This window comes from Astatotilapia calliptera, chromosome 11, assembly GCF_964374335.1.
Source record: "Astatotilapia calliptera chromosome 11, fAstCal68.1, whole genome shotgun sequence".
NCBI lineage: Eukaryota > Metazoa > Chordata > Actinopteri > Cichliformes > Cichlidae > Astatotilapia > Astatotilapia calliptera.
In genome coordinates this window covers 26,904,930-26,930,467 of record NC_137432.1, presented here as the reverse complement: position 1 = coordinate 26,930,467, position 25,538 = coordinate 26,904,930, and the positions used below count along the sequence as shown (strand labels likewise).

General features: G+C 39.6%; 1 protein-coding gene across 3 annotated transcripts in view; it reads left to right on the top strand.

Annotated features, from left to right (window-relative positions):
* bcam (basal cell adhesion molecule (Lutheran blood group)) overlaps nucleotides 1-24,866 on the top strand; it is a 46,521-nt gene extending 21,655 nt beyond the window's left edge. The window contains exons 2-17 of one of the 3 annotated variants that reach the window (XM_026183757.2): nucleotides 10,180-10,304; nucleotides 10,511-10,718; nucleotides 12,206-12,273; nucleotides 12,357-12,453; nucleotides 12,592-12,774; nucleotides 13,326-13,450; nucleotides 13,582-13,720; nucleotides 14,209-14,324; nucleotides 15,689-15,830; nucleotides 17,143-17,270; nucleotides 17,921-18,062; nucleotides 18,985-19,002; nucleotides 19,640-19,672; nucleotides 21,186-21,321; nucleotides 21,950-22,049; nucleotides 23,838-24,866. In XM_026183757.2, coding sequence (XP_026039542.1) covers nucleotides 10,180-10,304; nucleotides 10,511-10,718; nucleotides 12,206-12,273; nucleotides 12,357-12,453; nucleotides 12,592-12,774; nucleotides 13,326-13,450; nucleotides 13,582-13,720; nucleotides 14,209-14,324; nucleotides 15,689-15,830; nucleotides 17,143-17,270; nucleotides 17,921-18,062; nucleotides 18,985-19,002; nucleotides 19,640-19,672; nucleotides 21,186-21,321; nucleotides 21,950-22,049; nucleotides 23,838-23,840 — 1,763 coding nt within the window. In that variant the 3' untranslated portion in view covers nucleotides 23,841-24,866. The remainder of the gene's footprint in view (nucleotides 1-10,179; nucleotides 10,305-10,510; nucleotides 10,719-12,205; nucleotides 12,274-12,356; nucleotides 12,454-12,591; nucleotides 12,775-13,325; nucleotides 13,451-13,581; nucleotides 13,721-14,208; nucleotides 14,325-15,688; nucleotides 15,831-17,142; nucleotides 17,271-17,920; nucleotides 18,063-18,984; nucleotides 19,003-19,639; nucleotides 19,673-21,185; nucleotides 21,322-21,949; nucleotides 22,050-23,837) is intronic. The other 2 variants (XM_080308449.1, XM_080308451.1) reach the window with 2 other exon arrangements.
* Nucleotides 24,867-25,538: the final 672 nt, after the last annotated feature.

Genomic DNA, 25,538 nt, shown 5'->3' with positions numbered 1-25,538 from the left:
TTTTATTATTTTTTTCAGTGGAACACTGAAAATGATGGGCCACAAGTCCCCTTTAAGAACAAAATGAAGCCTTGGTTTTCACTTAAAGCCTTGATTACCAAGGCAGCACTGTTCACGAAAACGGAGGAATAAATTGTAAAATACATTTGCAAAATGCTGAACAATGGAAACCTGATAAACCATGAGTAGTTTTAAACAAAGCTTACTTCTAAGAGTATGGTATTAAACTGTAGTTCTGCACACAATGTTGTGGCACCTCCCCTTTTGTTGAGGCTTTTCTCTGAAATATGTAAATGTATCACATTTAGATGTGAACTTATCATTTTAGACCACATTGCAACTCATGGCCATGTGACTGTACAAAAAAATATATAGTTGGCCAGTCATAGTTTGTACAAACAGTTATGTTTTTGCTCCGGATAAAGCTCTGCTCTCTGTTATGGAACTGAGGCAAAGCAGGCATTAGGCACTGAGATTTAATAAAAGATTCTAGTGGTTACATCAGAGGAAATGTGGGCTGGAGCTTGACTCTTGCTAGAGACTAAAACTCAGGACACAGGATAAAATCAGCCTGCTGTGAGTCACCCACTTAAATCACTATAAGAGCCGTACATCACTCTGCTTTTGCTGAAATCTGTAAAAGCACATACACAAACAGAACATTTATAATACTCCAGTTTGCCCCTCATGATTGTCAGTCGCTTGTCATTCATCCATCATCTTTCCAGGGCTGCCCCATCCTTTATGGGATCCTGTGAGCAATTTATAATCTTTACTGCCTCTCTCATCACTGAATGCACCTCATTAGGATAGCCTATTATGGACGCCAGCGACATTACTGACAACATATGCAAGCAGATTGCTTCTGCCAAACACTGCATATCATTTTGGCCCATTAAAGCAAGTCATTTACCTTAATAAATAGGTAGAGGCAGAGTGGAATTGGAAACACACAAGAGAGCTTCTCCTTCCCTCACTTTGTCTTTCTCCCTCTCCTGCACTTCATTTTTAACTCCTCCTTTTTCTCCTGCGTCTCCTGCTTTCCCTCTTCCTCGAGACCCTCCAGCTTTCTCAACTTCTCATTCAAACTTTGCACCACACTGCAGTCAAGCTCCTCTTCTCATTTTTTTCTGCATATCTCACCATTCCTGCCTCCTCTCTCATCCTATGTATACATTTTATTTTTGCCACGGGCTGTGTTTCAAGAAAGGACAGGAATAGCGGGAAAGACTGGGAGACGGTGTTGGGATGGGGGTGGTGGGTGGGGGACAGGGTATGTTAATTGGAACGCCTGAGGCAGGATGGATGGAAGAGGGAGAAGATGGAAAGGATGCCCAGATTCGGAGGCCCCTGAAACATTAAATATTAACACCTTTTCTCATCTTTGCCCTTTTAGTGACATCCACTGATTGGGTTCTCTCAGAGTCGATCGGGACACACATACACACCCACCCTCTCTTGCCTTACACCAAATTGAGTTCCCACTGAAAATGAAAGGCAGCAAGGAGGAGACATACTGCTGTAATTGGCGACCCTCTCTGTTTTGTGCCCTTTGATTCAAAAAGTAATGAAATCTACTTGATATTTTTATCCAATCTTGCACGTATTTCTTTTTTCCCCGATATTAAACCCCTAATGCGAATTCTGCTAGGAGCAAGACACTGGCCATTGTTGTGCTAACTCACTCTTAATGGAGTCAGATATAATGGTACAAGATTGTGTCAGCTAAAAGACATTAGCCTTATAAAAGAATTAGTCTGTATGAGAGATGAGTTTGGTTTTACCCAGCTAACTCTAATGGGGAAGGACACTCAGAGAATCCTTTGGTTTATCAGTGAGGTGATGTATCAAACCTACTTTTGCAGAAGCCCTTACACAGCACTTAAACTCACAAGACTCATGCATAATAGCTCTATTTATAATTTCTTTGTAAGATTTACTGGCTTTGTTCTAATTTTTTTCTTATATTTTTTTTTACAATTGCCTCTGCAGAAAGAGGCGTAGGACTGCAGTGTCAGCTCGGCACATTCATATTCTGCTCATGCCCTGTCTTTTGTAATTTTTTTTATATATATATAACATGGCTTGTACCTTCTATCCTCATCCTGATTTTCTCCTTCTGACTCACAGGCTCATGTCGAAGAGGACAATCACACCACCTCACACACATACAAACATGCTCTTATTGACCACATAGCTCCAAACTCCTGTGTTTGAAAGGGGCTGACTTCTCACCCCGTTGCCGGAGCAGCAAGACCGACAAAAGGGAATCTTCCAGCACACAAAAGAGAGAGTGAGGGGCCGACCTTGTAGCCCTCTTCACACTGTTTGTATTGAACCCCTAAACTGCCGCAAGATGACACGACGCACACACTAGTAAAGCTTTGATTTATCTGTCGTAACGGCACCCACTGTGATGCTACCTTTTTGCCCTCCACTCCAACCCTCTCCTACACACAGGCAGCTTGGAATGTAGAGTAATCAGACTTTGTGATGACTGGGGGCTCTGCATGTTGCAGCACTAAGTTGGATGCACCCATGATGCAAACAAGGCTAACTGCTATAAGCCTTGTATTTGGCTCAGCTGCATTACGTCAACATCAAGTCCCCGGGAAGATCAGACCTAAACTAATTTCCATGTTCCCTCCTTACTCTGTCCTCTGTCTCCCTTACTCATTTCAAATGAAGCTCGACCTCTGAATCCACATCAAGTGAAACGTGTTTTAAGTGCTAATCACTTCAGCGTCATTGAGAGCATGCCTTGGACTTCAGACGCCAAAGATAAAACAGATTTTAAGCAAGAAGGCTGATGCTGCAGCCCAAGAGAGGAAACAAATTAAGCTAATGCAAGAAAAAAGTTAATAACAGGTCACAGAAATCTTATTTGACATCTAAAATCTGTCTTCCCTTTACAGGCTCTCCTTTGCCTCCCCTCTCATAAAAAAGTTGTAGCAACCTGAATGTGTGTGTGTGTGTGTGTGTGTGTGTGTGTGTGTGTGTGTGTGTGTGTGTGTGTGTGTGTGTGTGTGTGTGTGTGTGTGTGCTTGGGGTGTGGGAGGGTGTGGGGGTTATGTTTTGCTGCAGGGTCCCAGGTGTGAATTGTACTTCTTCTTAGGTGGTACATCAGTACAAGCCCAGACAGGAAGACAGCAAGGCATCTTCCTATCCCGCATGTCCGGATGTTAATATATGGCATCTGAATATCCTGGATCCATCTATCTTCCTTTTAATCAAGACCCACTTGAAAACCCGTACAGATACAACAATCGATAAAAAACACGAGCACCCAGATGCACCAAGCAATGAAATATGAGCACTAAACATATTATTGTGTTTGACACCAATTAGATCAGATATCATCTTCGAGGTACAATAGACCTCTGCTATCGACCCAGAGTTATGACTAAGGAGGCTTTAAACTGGGTTGTGAACGGTGAGATGAGATTTACAAGACTGAAGGTAAATCTCTGGTTGCTGTAATTGGTACTTGAGTGCTGCTGTCTGTGTAACATTGGCTTGAAACAATCCTCAAAGAATAGTTTTTTGCCTGGGAATTCTTGTGAAGTTCATTACAGTCAATCCCTGGCTTTTTGTGTTTTCTTTCTTTCTTCTTCCTTTTTTATTAGGAGCTGCTGAAGAATTTCTATCAATTCTTTGGTGCATATTCACTGACAGACCATCTATTTTAATTTCGAAGCACAGTTACAAATTGCAGTTGCAAATTAATCAGGCATAAAGGAATTTGTTTAGAACATCAAGTTCTTCTGGGACTCTCATGAATCTTCTGTTAAGACACTTGAAATGCTTTCATTCCCACTTGGGGAAACGTCTTTCTCGTGGTATGTATCAACACAGTGGCGAACACAAGTAGCACAAAAAGAGCTACTTGCTCTGCATGCACTGCAAAATATCTGTGTTAGTACATCAGAGTATGAGATGTTTTGCCAAACTGATTTACATATATTGTGGTGAGAGCAGGGAAAGTAACAAGACATGTTTACTTTTTAGCGTTATAGGATGTAAAGCACTTGGAGAGAGAAAAAAAACACCAGCAACATTTATGGCCATATCGCTCATATAATAACTGTCCTTTGACCCCAGTATTGACTCTGACTTCACATTTTTTCTTCACTCTATTGTATTCATTCTTTTCTTCTCCCTCATTAATAAAGTAAACCACAGTGGGGAATCTAATCACCATCAGATTCATATCTGAAAGTCTTTCTCAAAGGTCAACACTTAACAGAAATCCCACATACATTGCAGCACTCAGTCAGATCTAGTATAGATACACTTATCAGTAGCAGTTACCAAGGAGACAGACTGAGAATCTGTGCTGTGTTTCTGTCTGTTTGACAAAAAATAGTTTCTATTTTTCATCACCTTGGTAGCTAAAAGTTTTACTTCCACAAACCTTGGGTTGCTTTTTTCTTTTTTTTTGATTGGCAGACTTCCCCTTTCTCTCCCTGCCCTGTCTATGGGGCATTTATGGTTGGTGTGTGGGACGTCTGTGTGGGATGTGTGTCTGCTGTGTGTGTTTTGCAGCAGCTGCTGCTCCCGTGCTGCACCTGTTCTTCTCTCATCAGTCAGGCGTTGACGACTCCAGGCCATACAAGGACCCACCCCGACTCTGGCAGCGTGACCCAGCCAGACCCCTAACAGACACGCACACCAACACTTACCACACACATATATATTGTGTACCCATGTCACAATACATTTAAACTCTTTGTATTCACTTTAGCTTTTTTATATCTGGCCCTCATGGGTAAGTTTCTGACATGGATTGAATTTGTCCGCCAAAATGAAACTCACCGAACAAAGTGAATTTCCAGAGCAGGGCCGACTGTTCCCTGGTAGCAGATGAATGTGAGAAGTGAGCGAACATGAAGGGCGCTGTAAACACACAATTTGAGTACGATCCAGTCTGCAACATTAACAGCCAATATCAGTATCACTGAGCTGAGGGAACCCTGCCACACACTCTGGCCTGTGTGCTGCTCACACAGTATTTCTGGTGATAGTGTCCAATTCTACTATGTGTTGGCAGCAATTTTTTTTTACCTCTTTTAATACAATTAATTTCCATCACTGATACAAAGAAGTGCAGTCTTAAGTTGTAATTTTTTTGCTTTCATTCCTTATTTCGCTTTGTGATAGAAAATGAGACTCTTGACTGAAGGTTCAGTTGAACATTAATAGTCTCTAAATACACAAAGACCCAACAACACAAGCCACTGTGTAGCCTACAGCTTAGCTAATGAAAAATGCATGTCTCCTTGGTAGCTACAGTACTGTACATTCTATGTACATGAATATGAACAAGAAGAGAATCAGCTGCAGTTTGTACAAAAAATAGAAGAAAAGTGTAAAGAGATGGAGAAATATTGCTTTCTATTGTAAAAGCTGCTGTTCAGTGGAAAGTGAAGAATTATAGATGTGGGTTTTTTTTAGTAACCTTGTGCTGTAGGTGACTCTGTTCTTATGACATTGATGGCAGTGTCTCCTGCTGCATGCTGTTTGCTTTGCCAACAGTCAAACACACTAATCCTGTTAGAGGCCAAGGATGTTTTGGACCACACACATTTTCACAAACACACACACCTTTTTCCCCCTGTTCCAACTTTATACTTGATTCCTGATGATCTTCCTGCACATTTTATCACAGTGTTGGCACCAGAGTTAATGTCTCTGACACATGTTAAGTGAAATGTAATACTGGCATCATCCATCAGTCCTTACCCAAGTAGAAAGGTAGGCAAGCAGGTGCTACTAGTAACAACAGGGGTATAGTGTCATCAAATAGTAAGGCTAGTTAGTAAATTCCAGTGATTCCCCTGTAGATTAGGCTAGTTTTGAGCATATACTGTCTCTTCTTCCACTTTCTTTTTCTCCACTCTCCCTTTCTTCTCCTGTCATTATTTTCTTTCTTCTATTCTTTTTGCTCTCATGCACAGAAAAGACACATAGGCAAGATTGTGCATTGGGTATTAAAGAATGCTCTTTGAGAATGAGGGATAAGCAGAGGAGTGTCGAATAGAGAAAGAGGCTCCTGGTTTGATGTCCAGAATGCGGCAGTAGGTGAAGCAAAAACAACAGAGAAAACGAGGACAGGAGAAAGAGGATCCAGCTGGTTCTTTTCATAATGAGGGGCACCCACTTGTGTGTGTTTGTGTGTGTGCCAGTGTGTTAATAACAAGTGTATAGACAAGAAGTAGGCAGAAAAACAAGTTGAAGAAAAGGGCAAAACGAGGCAGACACATAGCGTTTCACATTAACTTTTCAGTAGATGTGGGACTCTCTGGATATGCTGCACTCCACCATGATACTTTGACTGCAGACTTGATTTCTTTTTTTTTCTACACACAATGTGCTCAACTGTAGCTTTTGGGGCGGTTCAGTTGCTCATACATATCACATGCATTATAGATATACTGTAAGAGTAACTGTGTGTGTGTGTGTGCATGTGAGAGTGTGTGTACAGGTCACAGTCTGACCGTCTTGTTCCCATCTGTCTTTCTATCCGGTCATGCACCCCATCGCACACCACCTCACACACACACTTTCCTTCTCTTTGGCTAAATCCGATTATCTAGCCCGCATCAGTTAACGAGACCCCCATGCAGCTAGTACTCCCTCAGACAGCCCCCACCACTCTCTTTCTCTCTCTCACACTCACTCACACATACAGTGACAGCCAACTGCCTATGTTTCTAAAAACACAAACACTCTTGCGCGCACACAGATGCTGCTCTAGGCTCAGATTGGACAGAGGACTCTCTAATTATGCTTTAATTGCCTATCTCTGTCTGTCCAGCTGCCTCATGTGTAAAACACAGAGCAGGAGACCTCCCTCTGGACTCAAACATACTGTGAATGACACCAAAGGATGCATTTGAAAGAGAGCATGACCGAGAGTAAAGTGACAAATAGTTGGAGGCAAAAAAAGAGGTTGGCATAGGGAGAGGGGCAGGGTACCGATGAGCTCTTTTAAGCTATAATATTCCTTCTTCTCTTCCAGTAATCCTGGCTGGACTTTTTTGTTCTGGGCTTTATGCTAACGCTTTTACACAGGCTGTTTCGACAGATAGTAGCTGACTATTATAGTCGCATAAAATAAACAAATAGGGCTTTTAACAGTACTTGAAGTAAGACTTCAGTAGTGGTTATTTCATTGTGCCTAGCAAATTTATGATAGTGCTATAAAATTGTCCACAGTAATGTTACAATCACATTAAGGAAAACAGCAGTTTGAGACCATGACACAACCAAAATTATTGAAACTGTGGGCAATAAACTTGCAGTTTCTCTGCCTTTAAAATGGTTACATTAGAGACTGGGACTAAGTCTATAACTGCTAAGATGACAGTTAGTTGTCATTATAACCAGAATACAACCAAATGGCAAACAGTTGAGTTGAGTCTCTTGTTGTGAGAAGGCACGTCACACATGAGTTGTGCTCGCTGACACAAACGAACTCAGCTTGTTTGCAGAGTGTTGGCAAGTCTGCATTTATAAATTAGATGGCAGTTAGTTGCAGTTAGTCAGTCCAAGCTGGACAACAGGGACAGGCTGCCTTACACCAGGTCACACCAGATCACAATTTACTTAAACATTTTCGGGGATACTGCAGTCTGCGCCAAAGTGGTGGCCAGGCCAATGAGTGTTACCATCCTTTGAGCCATGAGACTAACGTGGATATTAGCCAACCAAATCGTCCAACCAGCTAAAGACCTGGGCTCTCTGTGGATCTGCCAGAAAGTCACTTGATTTAATGTGGTGTGTTTGAGTGTGTGTTTTTCCCATGCGCCACTCGACGGGACTCTTAAATCCTGAGTGCTGTCTGAAAGTGCTGCACTTCATTTACTCACGCATTCTCGTACATTTGCTAGTCTGCCTCGCTGTTTGTGTTGGCGCAGAAACAGTGGATTTCTCTGGGCCACATCCCTCTTACAAGCTCAGAACATGAGACTTGGTTTGTAAAACTAATGTTGGTTCATCTGAGAGCTGCTGAGTTGACCAACCAAAATATTTAGTGAGAGAGAGGGATGCTGTATGGGACTGTAGAGGAAAAAAAAGGATAAATATACATGAAAACAAGCATGGGGATAAAAATAGATCTAAGGCAAGTGAAAGAGGAAATGCAGAGGAAGTGAGTCATTTCATCAAAATGTCAGCACGTAACTGACCTTTGACCCATGTGGTGAATCACGGTATTTGACCCCAGTGGAATGTGTCCCACTAACAGACATGCAAAACAAAGAGCAAACACTCTGTGTCTGAGTACTTACTCCACCACTATGTTTATCTATATGTGCTCTCCATCTTTCCTTGCATCCTTTCCCCTCTCTCCTCACAGTAGACTCCTAACAAGGTGACCATCGCTCAGCTGCTCTCATCTCTCTTCAGACATTTTGAGCAAACACTCTTTCATCTTCTCCATCTGCATTTCTCCACGCTGTTATTAAAACTAGGCTGTCAAACAGCTCTGATCCCCCAGCAGTCCATACTCTGCACTCTTGGTGCTTTCTCACAACAAATGAATTATTCAGCTGTAGATTTTTTGGTCCAGAAATGGATGCAATAATTAATTTATGATATCATAAAAAATATTGGGGTTGGTTGTTCATTAGCCATATATATTCCTCCAATTTTAATATTAATTTGACTCTAGATCTGTAGCATCAGTACTGTGAGAAAAAAATGGGAATGTTTCTTAGGAAGTGTAGCTAAACAGATAAAGTCTAGACATTTAGATTTTTGGAATGTCATCCGTATAACTATTCTTGGCAAAATATTTTTATATGATATGAATCACCGAGTGTCACCCAAGTGACATTGTCATTTGTTTCAATGCATTAAAGCTTCACAATCACAGCAGTCTGCTGGCATGTGTATGACGACCGCTATATGATTTATAATAAAGTATTTGCTGCACTGACTTCATTAGCAGAAATTGAGCTCCTTTCCTTTCCTTTCTCGTTCTTTCCTTTCCTTTCCTTCCCTTACCTTTCCTTTCCTTTCCTTTCCTTTCCTCTCCAGCTCTCCATTAATATCCGTGCTTTTTTCTAGCCTCTCCTCTGAGGAATGTGTTCTAGTTGTCACATTGTTTGTCCATAGCTGGATGTGAAGAGAGTTTAAAGAGCTGTACTATTCCTTATCCCCACAGGAACCAGTCAGGGTCCTTCTGTTCCCAGCTGCATATTCTCGCATAAAAATCTGGGACACTGTGTGTATCCTAATGTCTCTACTGAATGTAGAACACTGACAGTGCCAGTCACCAGGGATTTATAGCTTCCCCCTTGGTCCCTTAACAGCTTCCACTCCTGCTGATACACCTATATGGGAGGACTGATACTTGTAGCTTGCAAGTCCTGCATTCATTAGCTACTGTAGTCCGGATTTAATGATGTTGAGATATACACCTAAAGCTTACACATTGGAAGTGGTTAAGAGATATCAGTTAAATACTTCTTTTAATGTCAGTTTTACATAGCGTATACGCTTAAGATAATAATATTTTGCTGTAGCAGATTGTGTAATTCTTGGTGTCAGTTGTCATCTCTGAAGGGATTCAACTATGTGTAACTCTTTATAATATTGTCTGCAGAGGGGGATCAATGCATGAGGGAATTGTTCGTGGCTACATTATGTGTTTCCACTAGGCATGTGGTAATCATAGACTACAGCTTTTTGTTGCTGATGTTTATGTGAGTGCTGACGAGTACAAAAAGCCCAAGGTGCTTCATGAAAAGGTCTGTTCTAGTGCTGTGTCCCTCACGGACATTACACGTCTGAGCCTGTTTCTTGTAACACAGAATTTGAACAATCAGAAGCCCTGAGGGTTTTAAACAAACACAGAAGCCTTCAATCTAATAACATATAGTGGTTTTATAGTTGCCTATCTTTGAGATGACTGCTGTGCAGTAGTGTAGCAGTCCAAGGGATAAATAATTACTGTAACTGATATGTATTTGAGGATTACCAGACCTCACCAAGAGGGCAGCAGAAATTACAAGAAATATTTATATGCAAAAAAATGATTTTTTCTTCAATCATACAACAATATTATTGCCGTAATATCACATTGTGTCTCTCCATATATTTTGTAAAATTCTGCTACATGTTGCATTTTGCAGTGATCCTTGTTCTTTTTTCTTTTTTGTGTGTTCTTTTCAGTCGTAAGCAGTGGAAACGTGAATGTGGTTGTGAAGCCTAAAGTGGAGGTGTTAAAGGAAGAGAATGCCTCACTGCCCTGCACAGTCACCCCATTAACAACTGGCACAATTGTTGAATGGTACATTGTAAGTAATTTCTAGATGTTCATTTTCTTCCACAGTTTTAACATTTCTAAATAGCAAAAAACAAAACAAAAAGAAAAAAAAGTGACATTAGAGCTATTTTGCACCCAAAGTTTAAAAGTAATGCTCTGTGAAAAAATACAATTTTCTTGTTCTTGTTTCATCTGACTTCTATCTTCTTATGTTCTTCCTTGGAACCATCCATTCAGGATTTGGGAACTAGAACACGTATAGCTTTCTGTCAGGGTAAGGAGAAAAAGGTTGACCCTGGCACCCCTCTGACAGATCGGATCAAGATTGGAGAAGACTTCACTTTGACCATTTCCTCTGTTAAACCCTCTGATGAGCTAAACTTCACCTGTCAAGTCACTGACCCTGCTGGGTCTCCAGATGGTACCACTTCTCTGAAGGTCTTTTGTAAGTTTGCCAGTGCCCTTTAGCCCTTTACTTGACCTCAAGGTTACTCCCTGAAGTTAAGTTTTCATTTAATTGTCATTGCCACTAATGTTTATGACATTAATATATGAGATCTGCATTAATGCATACTTTGATTACGAGGTAGCTTAATTGTATCTCATGCATGTTGCTGATTTGAATTTGTAAATATTTACATTACGCCCATTCTATATATCTTTAGAAAAGTTTTTATCATATAGTATAATTTACCAAAATTGTCCTTGAAGAATATCTTATTTCTTTCACTGCATGTAGTTTTTTGGAGCTTTCTCCAATACTTGAGATTACCATTTCCTTTTGATAAGATCTCCAGAGTTCAATTAACCACAACCTAATCACTCTTGACACTACTGATGAATAGTTCAATCACACGTGTCATTTCTAATATATCTCTCCTTTTAAAGAGTCCAGATTTATCACTAACATGCCGCCAGCTAATCATGGTGCAGACTACTCTGTCTTTGCCCCTCCAAAGCACCAAAATGAGTAGGATTCACTGGTATCTGGATTAAAGGGAGAAAAGGGGAGAATATGCATTGTGAGAGTGACAGAATAGCCTTTTGTTTAGTGATCAGTCCGCTTGAAGCTTTCAGGTTATCCATTAACATTTATGCACTCAGAGGCACCAAAGTTTAAAAAAATCTCATAAAATAAGCTATTAATTGTGAGAACACCAGTGTTCAACAATACCTCAATAGAGTGTTATTTGACAAAGGACTTTGAGGTGTACTTAAGGCCCACAGTACTAAGAAAACAGGCTGTCTTATAGAATAGCAATTATTCTTTGTTCCCATTTGACCATTTGACTCATTGGGGTTGAGTTATAGTGTGGCTGCCCTGGCTTAACTTAATGGGACTGAGTTATGAGGTCTCCAGTGGGTTAAGCTGCAATAGCCTGGGGTCGTTCTCTCAGGAAACTTACAAGCTAAACATTTTTTATTGGCAGAGTTGCTCCCACACAATGAATCAAGTCGTCAATGTGGATCTAAATTCATTTCTGTGCATCTGGCATGTGGGAATGACCAGAGTTTAAAAATACTGAGTAATGACTTAGACACAGAAAGAAATCTACTGTTTATTAATATAAGTGGATAACAGTTGCAAGCAATGATAAGCTGACCTTGACGTAAGTGAATACTCACACCTGTGGTTGAGTGTGTGCACCAGTGTGTGTCCAACATCAACATTTGGTTGATGTTTGGTTGATGTTTGACGCTTACATCAGCAAGTGTTAGCCACAAACTGCTTAATTTGTAGTGTGAATGTACTAAAACAAGAACCATTAGCAGCAGCGTTATATTGCAAGAGTAGTGACGGAGCAGGAGTCAAATGTAAGCATAGAAGTAACAGTTGAGCGTTTATGCGCACATACTGTTTGTAAAATGATTTTCATTAAGGGAATCATAGTGTTGTAATTGTAACTTGTGTTGTCCTTTTTTCTGTCTCAGCTGCGCCCGAACACCCAAAACTGACAACATCTCAGGCCATCACTGCAGGAATTCCTTCTAGCTCAGAGGTCTGTATGCGTTGTTTGCACATTTATCGATTCTGACCAAAAATACATACTCTCTGATAGCTTTTCCATTGTCGTTTGTTCAGGTCGGCACCTGTGAAACGAAGAATGGGTTTCCTCTTCCAAGAATTGTCTGGTTCAGAGATGCCAAACCCCTTCCTGAGGTCAAAGACAAACAAGAGAGTATGTGTTCTTTATATATATATAGATATATATAGATATGTATATATCTTCACCGTTTGCGTTCATTTGTAACCTGATCTGCTGCATTCCTTTAATTTTAGAACTGTTTTCCCTTTTTCCTTCCTTCCTGTCCGTCAGAAACATACATGGTTGCCAAACAAGTGAAGGAGACTTCGGGTCTCATCACTGTAACGAGCAGCCTGTACATGCAGCCCATGAAAGAGGACAAGGATTCGGAGTTTTACTGTACTGTAGAGTACAGCATGCCGGGGAACAAGATCGAAACGATGGATTCTAACCGCATCAAGATCAACCTAAACTGTGAGTGGTGGGCGCAGGCCGTTTGGGAGGGTATCCAGTCAGAGGTCTTTCCCTTCCCTCTTGTAGTTGGGAGGAATTGCATTTGGTTTATGAACTTTGGTGACATATTAATTTATTCCAGTTAGCAAGAACATTTTAAATCAGATATTTTAACCACATATAAATTTTTATTTGCTTCACACACAAATTAATTCATAATTCTTCTTGTGTAGGAAGGTCAATAGTACATTGTTTCTGCAATTTCTTATTTAATTATGTTAGATTCTGTATATATCTTTATTGTGCATCAATCGATCCACCACATGCCCTGTTAGAAAGTCAAAAGATATAGAAATATTCACTTCTGTCCTTATACCTACATCAAGGTGATGAGAATTATATGATAGAAACCCCATTTAGGAAAAAGACTCAGTTGGCTCAGGAGGAGGCACTGGGAAAGCATTTCTTCTGGAATGCATTACTCATTTATGATTGATGATGTATAGTGTAACAGTGAAATGTAACCACTGAAGGAATTTTCATCTGTTCCATGTCTGTTCTTCTCTGTCTAGATCCTTCTGACAAAATCTACTTTTCGCTGTTTAACACAAGTCAACCAGTCAAAGAGGGTGATACTGTAACCATGAAATGTGAGACTGATGGGAACCCCCAGCCTCCATTTGAGTTCACTAAAAATGTATGAGATCATTTCATGCACACATTTGATAAAGAAAAGGCAACATTTAGTTGCAAATTTGTTTCTCTACTGCAACCTCTGTCACCCTCTTGCTTGGTTTTTACTCGTAATTCCTGTTTTTTAATATTCAGGGAGAAGAGGCCCAAGGTAAAGATGGTCTTCTCATACTGAAATCTGTCAAGCGCTCTGATGCTGCACAGTACAAGTGCACAGCATTAGATTTCGAGATTGACTTTACCTTGGAAAAGACGATTGCCCTCACTGTCGACTGTGAGTAAGCCAAATACACATAAAGACACACACATTGCTGAATTAAAGAGGGTTAACACACAGAAAGAACAATGCATCTCCGGTTTGTGTGGTTCTTCCCATGTAGGAAGCCTTTCTTTTCATCAGTAAATCATAGAATTAAAAGGTTTCCATGGAATAGGCTCTAATGAAGTTCAGTCAGCCGGCTGATATCCAATTCAATTTTTCACACTTCATCTGTTACTTTAATGTTATCCCAAGCACACTGTTTAATCTGATCTTATCACACACATTAAGCAGTGATAACCTCGAAAGTGTATGGAATAGGCTTAACTTGGGCTCAAAATGGGCTTGACTTCAGAATAAGTGCATTAGCTTTGTACTGTTGTTTAATTTGAATTGGCACTTATTTAACACCTCAGAATGTGTAGAAGGTCTATAGTTTTCAGTCGACTCCCCCCCCCCCCCCCCATCTTATCTTTAATTGCTCTCTGTTTTCTCTCTGTCAGACATTGACCCAGTAAAAGTGACACCAGCTGTATCTAAAGTTGTCATGCTTGGAGACAAAGCAGCATGGCAGTGTAGGATCAAGGCTTCTCGTAATCATACAGTTCAGTGGAAAAAGGTGTGTTTCATCATTTTCTCAATTTTTCTTTCCTTTTTGTTGTAAATAAGTGTGCCACCCCCCCCCCCCCCCCCCTTTAAAAGAGTTGTGGTATTTGTGTGCATTCTTTCTGTTTTTCACATAAAATCAGAAACACCAACCAGCCTGGCACTATGATTGATTGTTTAGCTGACTTGAAGCTTGATACAGGTACAGAGTCAACATTAGGACAAAAGAAATCAATAAGTAAATAAAATCCTCACATTTCCAATAAGTTCTTTCTAAGCATGCTCAGTTTTTAAAATGAAAACTTGTCAGTGTCATACAGTAACAACATTCACCAAGTCAACAAGAATTCATTCCTTATTTTGGCTCAATGCACCGACCACTGTATTAGACACACCAGTTAATGCAAGTGTCCAATTAGCCCATCGCACTCCTTTAAATTAGTGCATGTAGACAGGTAGACATGGTTAAGACTACCTTCTGAAGTTTAAACTGAGCATCTGAACAAGGAAGGAAGGTGGTTCAAGTGTTTCAGAAACTGGTGATATACTGATTTTTTCACAAAAATATCCAGTCAGCGGCAGTCCTTTGGCTGAAAATGCCTTGTTGATGTCAGAGGAGTGCCAAATGTTCACATGCTCCCTAATATATCCCACTGGTGCTATGACAGAGAGATAATCAGTGTTATCTGCGTCACATCTGAGTGGTCATAATCTTATGCTTGCAGTACACTGCTACTACATATGCAGTTTCACTCTGTTGTGGATATTTTCAGTTTTACGGTAGCAAAAAAACCTTGTCTTCCTTGACACAGAAATTCATAGTGATAGCTACAGCATGCACAGCGTCTTTTCTGTCTTTAATATGTTTAAAAACATTTTTTTATTTACAGATTATTTGTTCTCGATTGTCTATTTCAAGGATCTGGGTACATTTAATACTGTAAAACTGCACATAAATATACCTTTGGTGTGTTTAGTCTTCATTCCTGTTTCTCCACTTGTGATGTGCAGAGTGCTCCTCCAGTGTTAGGTCTGTTGTTGTAACCTATGTATCTATTGTTGTGTCTCTTGGGTGTGATGGAAACTCGCAGGCAGCTGGTTTTCTGGGCAGAGAATGTGTTTGTTCTTAGAAAGATGAATTCCTATGAGAAGAAGTTGAGAAGAATTGCAAGAGACAGGTTCATCATGGAGGACTGACTTTGATTTGTTATCACTGCGCTTTCAAACAGTGTGTGTGAAGATTCCTTTTCTGCTTTCCCATCACAGTGGTGTGCCATCAAATTAGATATTGACAGCGCTGTTCTACTCACAAAAAAAAAGAGCAGAAGCATAATATTATGAGTCCAGTTCTTCTTCAGTGTGCTTGTGTTTCTGCAGGGCTCTGAGGTGCTGTCTCAGAACGGGACTCTGTCAATACAAAATGTTTCCTATCAAAATGCTGGAGAATATGTTTGTGTTGGAGCTGTTCCGTCTGTGCCAGGACTGATGTCCCAGGCTAGCGTCAACCTCACAGTCAAAGGTAAAAGTGCATGCACGAAACAAGTACACCCACACTCACAGGAACACTATAAAACTTTATCTCAGAGTAAATAGAAGAATTTAAGCCATGCTGTAGAGGCTGTCATGTTTCTCCACTGCTAAATCCGTTAAGGTAACTGTAAGCATTCTAGAGCCTACTATTTGGAAACAAAAGTGGAATTCCAACTTCATTGTAAGAAGAGTTTATATACTATAAAGGATGTTCAGCAAGGCCAGGCATTCTTTGAGCTCTTTGGCTTGACAAAACCAAAAACTCCAGGTAAAATGAGTAGTATCGAGATGGTCATATATCAACTTTCTCTGTTTCCTTCTCTCTGCACACTCAGAGAAACGGGGTGTTTCACATGTCACATGACTCTTTTTCCCTAAAAAAATGATCTGCATGTGTGCCACCTACTCAAGTCAGAGCCAATATCAGATGATGACGATAAAACGGTGATAAAAATCTATAAATAATGCAAAAAATATTACAATAAAATGTAATACTTCCGCACATAAGACAAGAAATTAATGCTAAATCTTGGAATTTATTGCACACTGCAGTAAAACAAACATTTTAATTCAAGTTAATTATTTTATGCCAAGTGTGCTCTTGGTGCTGATGTTTATTGCTAATGTAACAGCCAAATTAGATGTGCCGATTAGAGTCTCACAGCTCATAAAAGGAGACCAGTCTGTCAGAAGATCAAAGTGAAATAAAGTTTGTTAATTGAACAGTGTAAAAGAGACATAGCAGTAGGCAAAAAATACATGAATGGCTTTTCTGAGTACATCTACATTCTAGTGACAGTGTGACACAGATGTTTTCACTGCTGTAACTTTACAACTGGGCATCTTTCTTGATCTAAGGTACAGCTTAACAGCTTGCACATATTAAGCGCATTCCCCCAGCAGGGAATTGTATGTAAAGCATGCTGTAAATAAAAACATTTGTGAACACTCTGGTACTAACCACGTTATGTCTTCAGCAAAAGTTGCCACGATGATTCAGTGAGGTGAAAATAGAGCCTTTAGAATGACAGAAAACTCTGACTTTATGCTTGATATAGCTCACTAACTCATGAACTCTTGCTATGTACTACACACTGAACTGCTACCGCTATACCAATACACAAAGTATAATAACAGTGGTCAGTGCCAGAGTGTGCAGCGTATTGTTTTGGTTAGAGGAAGGAATTGGGAGCAGCTTGGAAGTAGAAGTTGAAAGGAGAACTGAGGTATAACTGTATGTGTTTAAGGTTATGCAGCATTGTTCACTTTGTTTACCCATGACATTCTCATTCCCTGTCCAGGAAAGCCAGTGATTGACCCTCCTGCTCCTGTGAAGGTGGGGAAGGAAGGAGACAAGGTGACCCTTATGTGCGTAGCATACGGTGTGCCTACCCCTAACTTCACCTGGCAGCCCTCAGGAGGAGAACAGGTAGACATCTGAGTCAAGCTGAGAGAAAAATGAGTCTTTACAGTTTACAGGAATCAGTAAAATGAATGTATTGGAACTCATTTGGAAATAATAGTAAGGCGTATTTCAAATGAAAAGCGCCCTGCTACTATTTGTGTTTCCATTAGAGTCAATATGAGAAGATTAAAGTGTTATGTTTCATAACGTATTAAGATCACTCTTGGTAGAGTACTGTGTAAAACTTCAAAAGCTCTACTAAAAAAAAAGCGAAAACAGCTTTTAAGAAACTTGTAGAGGGAGTACGCCTTCATTATTAAATATTACATAAACTGATAAAATAAGATAAAACGTTAATCATCTTTTTGAAAAATGTGATAATGTCAGAAACTAGTAGGGATGTTTGGAAGATTAAAAATGAGAGCACAACTAATAATTTTCATGAGCAGATTTTTTGTTTGTAAGTGAGAGGTAGAGAGAAATATCACATATGAGAAGTTTGTTTAAAATAATAGGAATGGGACTCATAAGACAAGTGGATAGTAATAATAAAAGAAGAATTATACTGCAAACTCATATAGGCAAAAGGCAAAGAAGGATTTTGACAAACGACACTAATTTACTTTGGCCTTTTTCCTTTATCTCTCTTCCTTCCTTTTTATCTTCCCCTCCAGTCGATAACAGTGAAAGGTAACAAGTGGGTGAGCACTTTGACCCTGAAAACCACTGCTGATATGATAAATGGCGGGGTGACCTGCGAGGTCGAAAATGAGCATGGAAAAGATATCACGGTCTTCCCACTTTCTCTCGAACAAGGTCAGTGTAACAAGCTCTCTTTCTCCACTGGGTTTTCCTCATTAACCTGAAAATGTGATTCAGTTAAAAAGTTGCGTTGGACATGCAGAACAGATGAAACCAGCGTTCGCTGTTTTTAGTCAAATTATATTTTAAAACTTACCAACAAAAAAAAAAGTTGCATAGCATAATCACATATTCAGTAATTAAAAAATAAGTGTTTGGAGATTGGCATATTACCAAATTAAAATGGAATGCACTGCTCATTAGTTCTTCTTATAAATACTTACATGGATGCAGTGAGGAAAACTGGATATCATCTTCAATTCTGTAAAAGCTGTTCACTATTGAAATGAAAGTTATGGCAAAAAAACCAAATGTTTTTACAGTTAGCCAGTTGTGGATATGACATATATTTTGTGTACGTGACCAAATGGTTAGTCTTATTGTGTGTGTACACAAAGGGAACACACAGAATAACGCCCAGAAATTGCAACGATCCGTGCAGCCACAACACTAAAACTCATTTGTATGTCATCTTCATTGCTATAGAAGTGTCTAGGAGTAACATTTAAGATCTAACACAAGTAGTTATGAGTGAAGAAAAACTTGTAAAATACATTATAACACATAATGATCTAAACTGACAAATTTCTTTTTTTATAATTTCATGATTACAAGTCTCTAAGGTAACACAGTGTGTCTTAATGCCATGCCAGTAACTTCTTAGCCTGCTAATAACATCAACTACAGTCTGATCTTCTTTCACCTTTTGTAAACTGCATCTACACCTTTATAGCTTGCTTCTTTCATGGTTTGCTTTTTAAAATGGGCTCTCACTAAAGTTATTGATAATAAAGCTGTAGCTGGTGCCTGAATTGCTGTTTTACATCTTCGTGATCTCGCTTTTCTTGTTTTTTTTTCTCCTCCTCTCTTTTTGCAGTTGGCAGCTCAGCTGAAGGTAGAACCTTCTCCCTCCTCCTCTTCCTCTCCTCCCTTCTTCTCTCAGGACTCTTTGTTGTACAGACCCTGTAATTTAGAAACTCCCCTCCATCCGCTTCCTATTGCCCCAGCCCTTCCATGTCACACACACACACACACACACACACACACACACACACACACACACACACACACACACACACACACACGCACGCACGCACGCACTCACACACACACACACGCACACACACACTCTCCTCTGCTGTACTGTAACCTTGTATATTTGCCCTCTTAACTACCGAACACTGTGGATATTGTACATTGTTATTCTTCTTCTCTTGTCACCTTTGTATAATGTCTGTCCTATATTTTGTGGATGGTACTAAAAGCTTTTGTGGCCCCTTGGGGACAATAAAGGATTCTATTCTATTCTGTTCCTTCCACTCTTCTCTTCGTCTCTTTACTGTGTCTATTTGGTCACCTCTTCTTTCCAGCTGCCTTCTTATTCCTTGCTTTTTCTGCTTTTCTCCGCTCATCCGGTGCTGTGTGTAGATTAAGTAACTTTAGCTAAGTATCTTTTTAGTGGTGTGCATTGTGTGTGTTGTGGTTGTTGCTTTGCTATGCTATGGGACTGAGAAACTCTTTTTCTCTTAAAGTGCTGCTTTCTGGAAACCCTGTGCTAACGTCAGGTCTGTATCGCTAACCCTATTGACATGTGTATGGTGTTCGTCTACAAATGTAAGTTGCTGTGTGTGTATTGATGGCTGTTTACACACACAAAGGTTTTATGTATCTGTGTTTACAAGAGTTTTTGTGTATCTGTACTTGTATTACTGTAGCTGAGAAGATATGCTTCTAGAGAAGTGAGAATGGATAGGTCCTGTATGAAGTATCACACAATTCAAAGACCAATCATGAATATTTTCCTTTTTGATCAGCCTGCTTATTTCCTAAATAATTTAATGTTAAAAACTAAAAAAGCTGCCTGCCAAAATGTTATCGAGCATATCCAAATGCCATTGTCTAATAAACAGGCCCCAAACCCCCACATTATGAAAAAGCGAGTAAAAATAATAATTAAAAAAGTGATAATTTAACAAAATAGTCATGAAAATATTCAAATTAGTTAAAAAATGTATTCTTTGGGAACATCAATTGAATTTTATAACTTCGGGATTCAGAGAAGACTTCATGCATCCTACTCATTTTCAACATTTTGGTGGAAATGTTCCAGGTTTCCTTTTTTAGCATACACAGGAAAGGAAGCATCTTTGACCTTGTCTGTAAGGACACCACAGACTGTAATATCAGGCTCACACTGTAGCACTGCAGTTTAAGTTAGAAAAGTACTAAAAGTACTCCTGCCAACATTTTCCTGGGGATATCAGAAAATCAATACTCAGAACCAATACACAATAACATTTCAAATGCCCCTCTGTAAAACCAATGAATAATTCACATTTTACTTGCTAATGATGTGTTGCAGGTGGGCAGATTTTTTTATCCCTTGGACAGTGACAGGAGCAGAAACAAATATAGTTTTCGATTATGACTGGATCTTAATAGGCTTCAGTAATCTTTGTAGGGTTAGTAATGTTAGCTTGAGAAAACTTATTATAGCATCATGTCTTCACAAGTACAGTAATACAAGTGTAGGTGGTTGGGTGAGTATGTTCAGTGTTGTTTCATTGCTCTCATTAGCTGTCTAGTATTATCTGCGTAGACATAGGCCCTGTTTTTGGGTCGCATCACATTTCAGTCATTGCATTCAAAAGATAGACTAACCCCACATCCCAATCCCCGCCCCTTATCCTCTGCCCTCCACCTTTCCAACTACCCATCCATCAACTGTCTTCACCTGGACTCCATCAAATCTCATTCTCTCACTCTCTATCTTCCCATTCTCTCCCTCCCATGATAACACCAAATCAAATCAATTTCCTTCCTCTTTCTCTCACCAATCAACCACCCCTAACGATGCCTCTCTCCCTACCACTGATTTTTTGAAAATCGAAAACTCTCCATTCCATCCTCACACCTCCTCCACCATGATCAATCCTTCCATGATTCCCCTAAACATCTGCCCTCCAATCAAATTTCCCCAAACTTTCCCACCAACCCTCCACCTCGCAAACCTCCCACCTGCCCCCCGACCCTCCCCCCATCCCTCCTCCCATATGTACTTCCATTGCGGCACTGTAGCTGGACAGGGAGGCTCCAGTGCGGTGGTGATAGCTGTGGTGGTGTGTGTTCTGCTCCTCCTGTTGCTGGTTGGCCTCCTCTACTGCCTAAGCAAGAACAACAAGCTGTCTTGCAGCAAGAAGGACCCGAAGGAAGTGTGAGTAGAGATCAGGGACAAAAGGGATGGGAGGGGGGATTAATAATCACATGAATCAAAAAACACTAAAAGTCAAAGTGCTTAACAAGTTGGAAAATCTGTAACAAAAAAACAAAAGTGTTTGGTTTGCTCATGCCAGAATATTTGTTAAAAAGACTATAGATATCTATTTGTATGCACTGACGATGTTGCTGACTGCAAAATACATCTGAAGTTTTTACAATATAGAATACCAACTTTCCTAAGCTTGTTTTCATAATCCTTTTTAATTGCAAATGTGCCATCTGTCCTGCAAGAATAAATTTTCTTTTAAATAATCAGAATATCCTGATTAGCAGCAAGAGCAGGGTTTCTTTTTCTTTATTTGCTTGGAGATTTGACACAATAAAGTACGATTTGTAAATGTTAAGTTTGCAGAATAGAGTTACAGGATACATACATTTCAGGTCCACTGGGAGAACTGCATTAATACTGCACAGGTTTATTTTGCAAACAAGTTGTCGGACTGATTTGTTCTTGTCTACATCCATTTGTAAAACTAAGCAAATATTCGCCCCAACAAACACTTAACTCCCCGATTTTTTCTTTTGTTTTCACTGTTTTTTCTCTATGCCATTTCTATTTCTAGGAACTCTGGAATGACGAACAGTAGCGTTGTGGTGGAGCTGAAGACAGACAAGCTCAATGAAGAGGATGGTCTCTTAAACAAAAAAAATGCAACAGAACAGGTTAGGCCTATAGAGCCATGAATGTGAATTGAGAATGGTACAGCTGACAGTTATAATGGCTGAGCAAGTAAACACTTGACCTCTACATTTTATCTTTCCTAAGAATTTAGGTGACTTTGTCTGATTCTGCATTCATGAGTGTGAGTCACACAACAGAACAATAGTGGGCAGGAGCAAGTCAAGGACAATTCAGCACAGTGGATAAAAACAAAGCCTTTGCATATTTTGAGAGACTGTTTGCATAGAAATAAAGGTTATTTTCAGCCAGTGTCTGTGGTCAGGCCTCACTTTTTGCTGGAAACATCAAGAAATGTTAGTGATGTAAAAGCCTCTTATAGTAATTTAAACGGGGTAGTGCCAGTATTCCTCTTTGTATTTTTAGCATCACCAAGGATGAGCACAGTCCTGCAGACATTTACTAACCTAAAAGAATCCTTGATACCTGGTTGACATGACCATGAGCGATACAGTCACCAGAAATCTCTTCACACAGCTCCGTCATTCTGATTGAGTGTCTAAAGTCAGTTTTAGTTCAAGGGAAGCTGGCTTGGAAAAGTGGTTCCTCCATCGTGATGTGGTGTGAAAGCTGCGGGGAGTCATCTAGAAATGTCATCACAAATATAGAAAATTTCATCTTTAAATTTACTGTAGTGGCATGTGTGACTTGAATTTCAAAGTCTTGTTTTATGTCACTTTTGAAACTGCTGACAGCAAACTGGATGACATTTCATAACTGCAAGGAGATATCAGGGACATTTACCTTTGCTTTTGAAATGGATATAACAAGAAGAGAAGAAAGATGTAAAAGTCTGTCTCTCCATACATAATCAAGTTAATATTTCTTTACTGAGATGCTATTAAAATATGAAAAGAGCCTTCGTGCCACAGATGCACTTCACTGGATTCTGAAAGTAAATCTCGACTTCTACATTTGACAAAGGATTTTCTTACAATGCCAAGTAAAGTAACACAAGTCTGTAAAAGTTTAATAACACAGCAGTGATATCTCGTCCATAAAAAGTGGTATTTTGTGATAAAATGTTGTGTATCTTATATTTATCTGTCAACTCCAAGTAATAAAGTTCTCTGAAAATACTGCAAGATATGAAAAGAAAACATTACAACATAAGGTGTCTATTTGGCACCAGTGCTGTGACTGTGGTTTTGGCAGTGGCACCAGAGGTTTCACTCCCAGTGCCTCACATGTACACTTTGTAAAAATAACTTGTTAATTTGCAGACCTCAGCCCAAGTCCCAATCTTTAACCTAAACTTAATCAAAAAGTAAAAGCAGGTGAAATCTGAAGTATCCTTTCAAACCCTCCAACCTCCTATTGAATACTTTGTGTGCATCTCTGCTGACAGAACAGCACTATTCAATGCCATGCAGAAGCAAATTTAATGAGTGTTGTAAAACCATGGGTTTGGTTTATGCTTTAGATTTAGATTTCATCCACAAACCAGGAAAGCTGCTGGATCTTTTGGGCACCTAGCTGTAGATATTTCTGATACAACGTTTATTCGACATTCAAATGATTTTACGCTATTGTCGTTGTTGTGCCGTGATCTAAATGAATTAATTTACCAGCAATTAACTGTTGAATAAGAAGAAAAAAAGAATATGTATGAAGAATTTAGGAAAATATGGATTATTTTTCCATTTAATTGCATTTGATGTGGACAATAAATGCATATTTTCTGGAAGTTGTCAAAAAAATAGGCATGTTTGTTTCTTGTTGTTTTTGCATATTGGTCATATTTATTAAGTTTTGTCATTTCTCTCTGACAGTGATAAAACCAGATGATGAAAAAGGCTCCCAGAAGGATGAAGCGAAGAGGACAACAGGATATGAAGACAACAGGGCTAATTTTTTTTTTTTTTACTAGACTGGTGATATTAAAGTTGTGGGGGCAATGAGAGGTGGAGCAGGGACATGGGTGTAGGTTGAGCGGTGTGGCTGCTCAGCATGTTCAGCATTGGCTATTCTTGTTTTACAACCTGCAATAGCCAAGTTGGGTGGAGTTTTTTTTTTTTTTTACTTTGCCTTTTTTTAAAGATAGAGTTCTTAGACCTCTATCCAACTTGTGCTGCCGCAGGTTTAAAACGATACATGTGCGAAATCATATTCTGACAACACTGGATAATTCATTAATTTACCAATCATGTCTTTCACTCCTCTGCAGAAAAGAGCTGTACTAAGAAGTATGATTGGCACATGCTTAAACACAGTGACAGAATCTTCTTTTTCGCCCCAAAGGAAACCTCAAATTCATTTTCTTCTAGTGTTAGTCTGCATTTAAGCATAACACTGAACAGCTTTTCTGTTTTGGAGTCTGCAGTTAAAATATCTTTCCTTTCTGCTGGTAACATTAGGCAAAAATACACCCGGCTGTTACTCTGTTTGATTCACCTCCCTAACAAGCTATGATGTACGCTCACATTTAATCCCCGAGCACACTGTTTGGCACTCGTAACTGTCGAGTTTTTGTTCAAAGAATCTCTGTGTTTGCATTAGTGTTGTTTAATTGCAGTTTTGCCACCTGTGACTGTTTATACATATATATATATATTTATATATGTATGTCTTTCAGTATCTCTAATTAGCTTTCAGTAGAAACAATCCAGGCTTTTAATAACACCAATTCTGTCTCTAAAATTGCTTGCCTTTTTTAATCTAGCTGAAAAGCAACCAAACAAGCAAGCTATTAGGTTGTACAAATTTGTTCCTGCCATTTGCAGCGCACTTGTATATTATGTCAGTATACCAACTGTTCACTTGTTTTCCTATGTGCTTGTGTTTTCCTCTGTAAATTCAAATAATGCTCACTCTGCCTATCAAGCAGGAGGAGTACTGTGCATGATGTGGAGTCCAAGGTGTTTGTGGTTACTGAGTTGCCAGCAGTAATGGCTACTATTTATTTCTCAGTGTTTCACAGCGTTTTGGTCCCCTACTTCAGGATGAAAGCTGGGGCCAGTGAAGTGAAAACTGAGGAACAGCACAGCACACAGTGGTTTTGCTCAGAAAGCCCAGTTTTCACCAGAAATTGGTGTAATTTGGTGAAATGGTTGACAATCTCAAACAGTAGCCCGCTGTGCTGTTGTTTTCCCATGACAACAAACTGGGACTTTGAGCAGCTGCGGTGCACTAGTCGCAGATTCACCTGTTGGGAGTAATCACTTGCACAGGCTCACTCTAGTTTGAAACAGGCAGGGGAGGGAGGTGTGGGAGAGACTGGGGATGTTCTTGGGGTATCTACCTTTTATTTTTTACCAAATGAAAGCTTTTCAGTGTCACAGCAGATGTGTCTGTGTTTAGGTACGATGTTTTTGTTTATCCCCTACACTGTCGGCAGGCAAAAAAAGGAAAACAAAAGCTTTGATAAAGGGGTACATGCCCTTTTACTTTGTTTTACACTGGAAGTATTGGCCTTGATTTATATTTTTTTTAAAAAGGTCACCTCAAACCACTCTCTGTGCCCACAAAGCTCA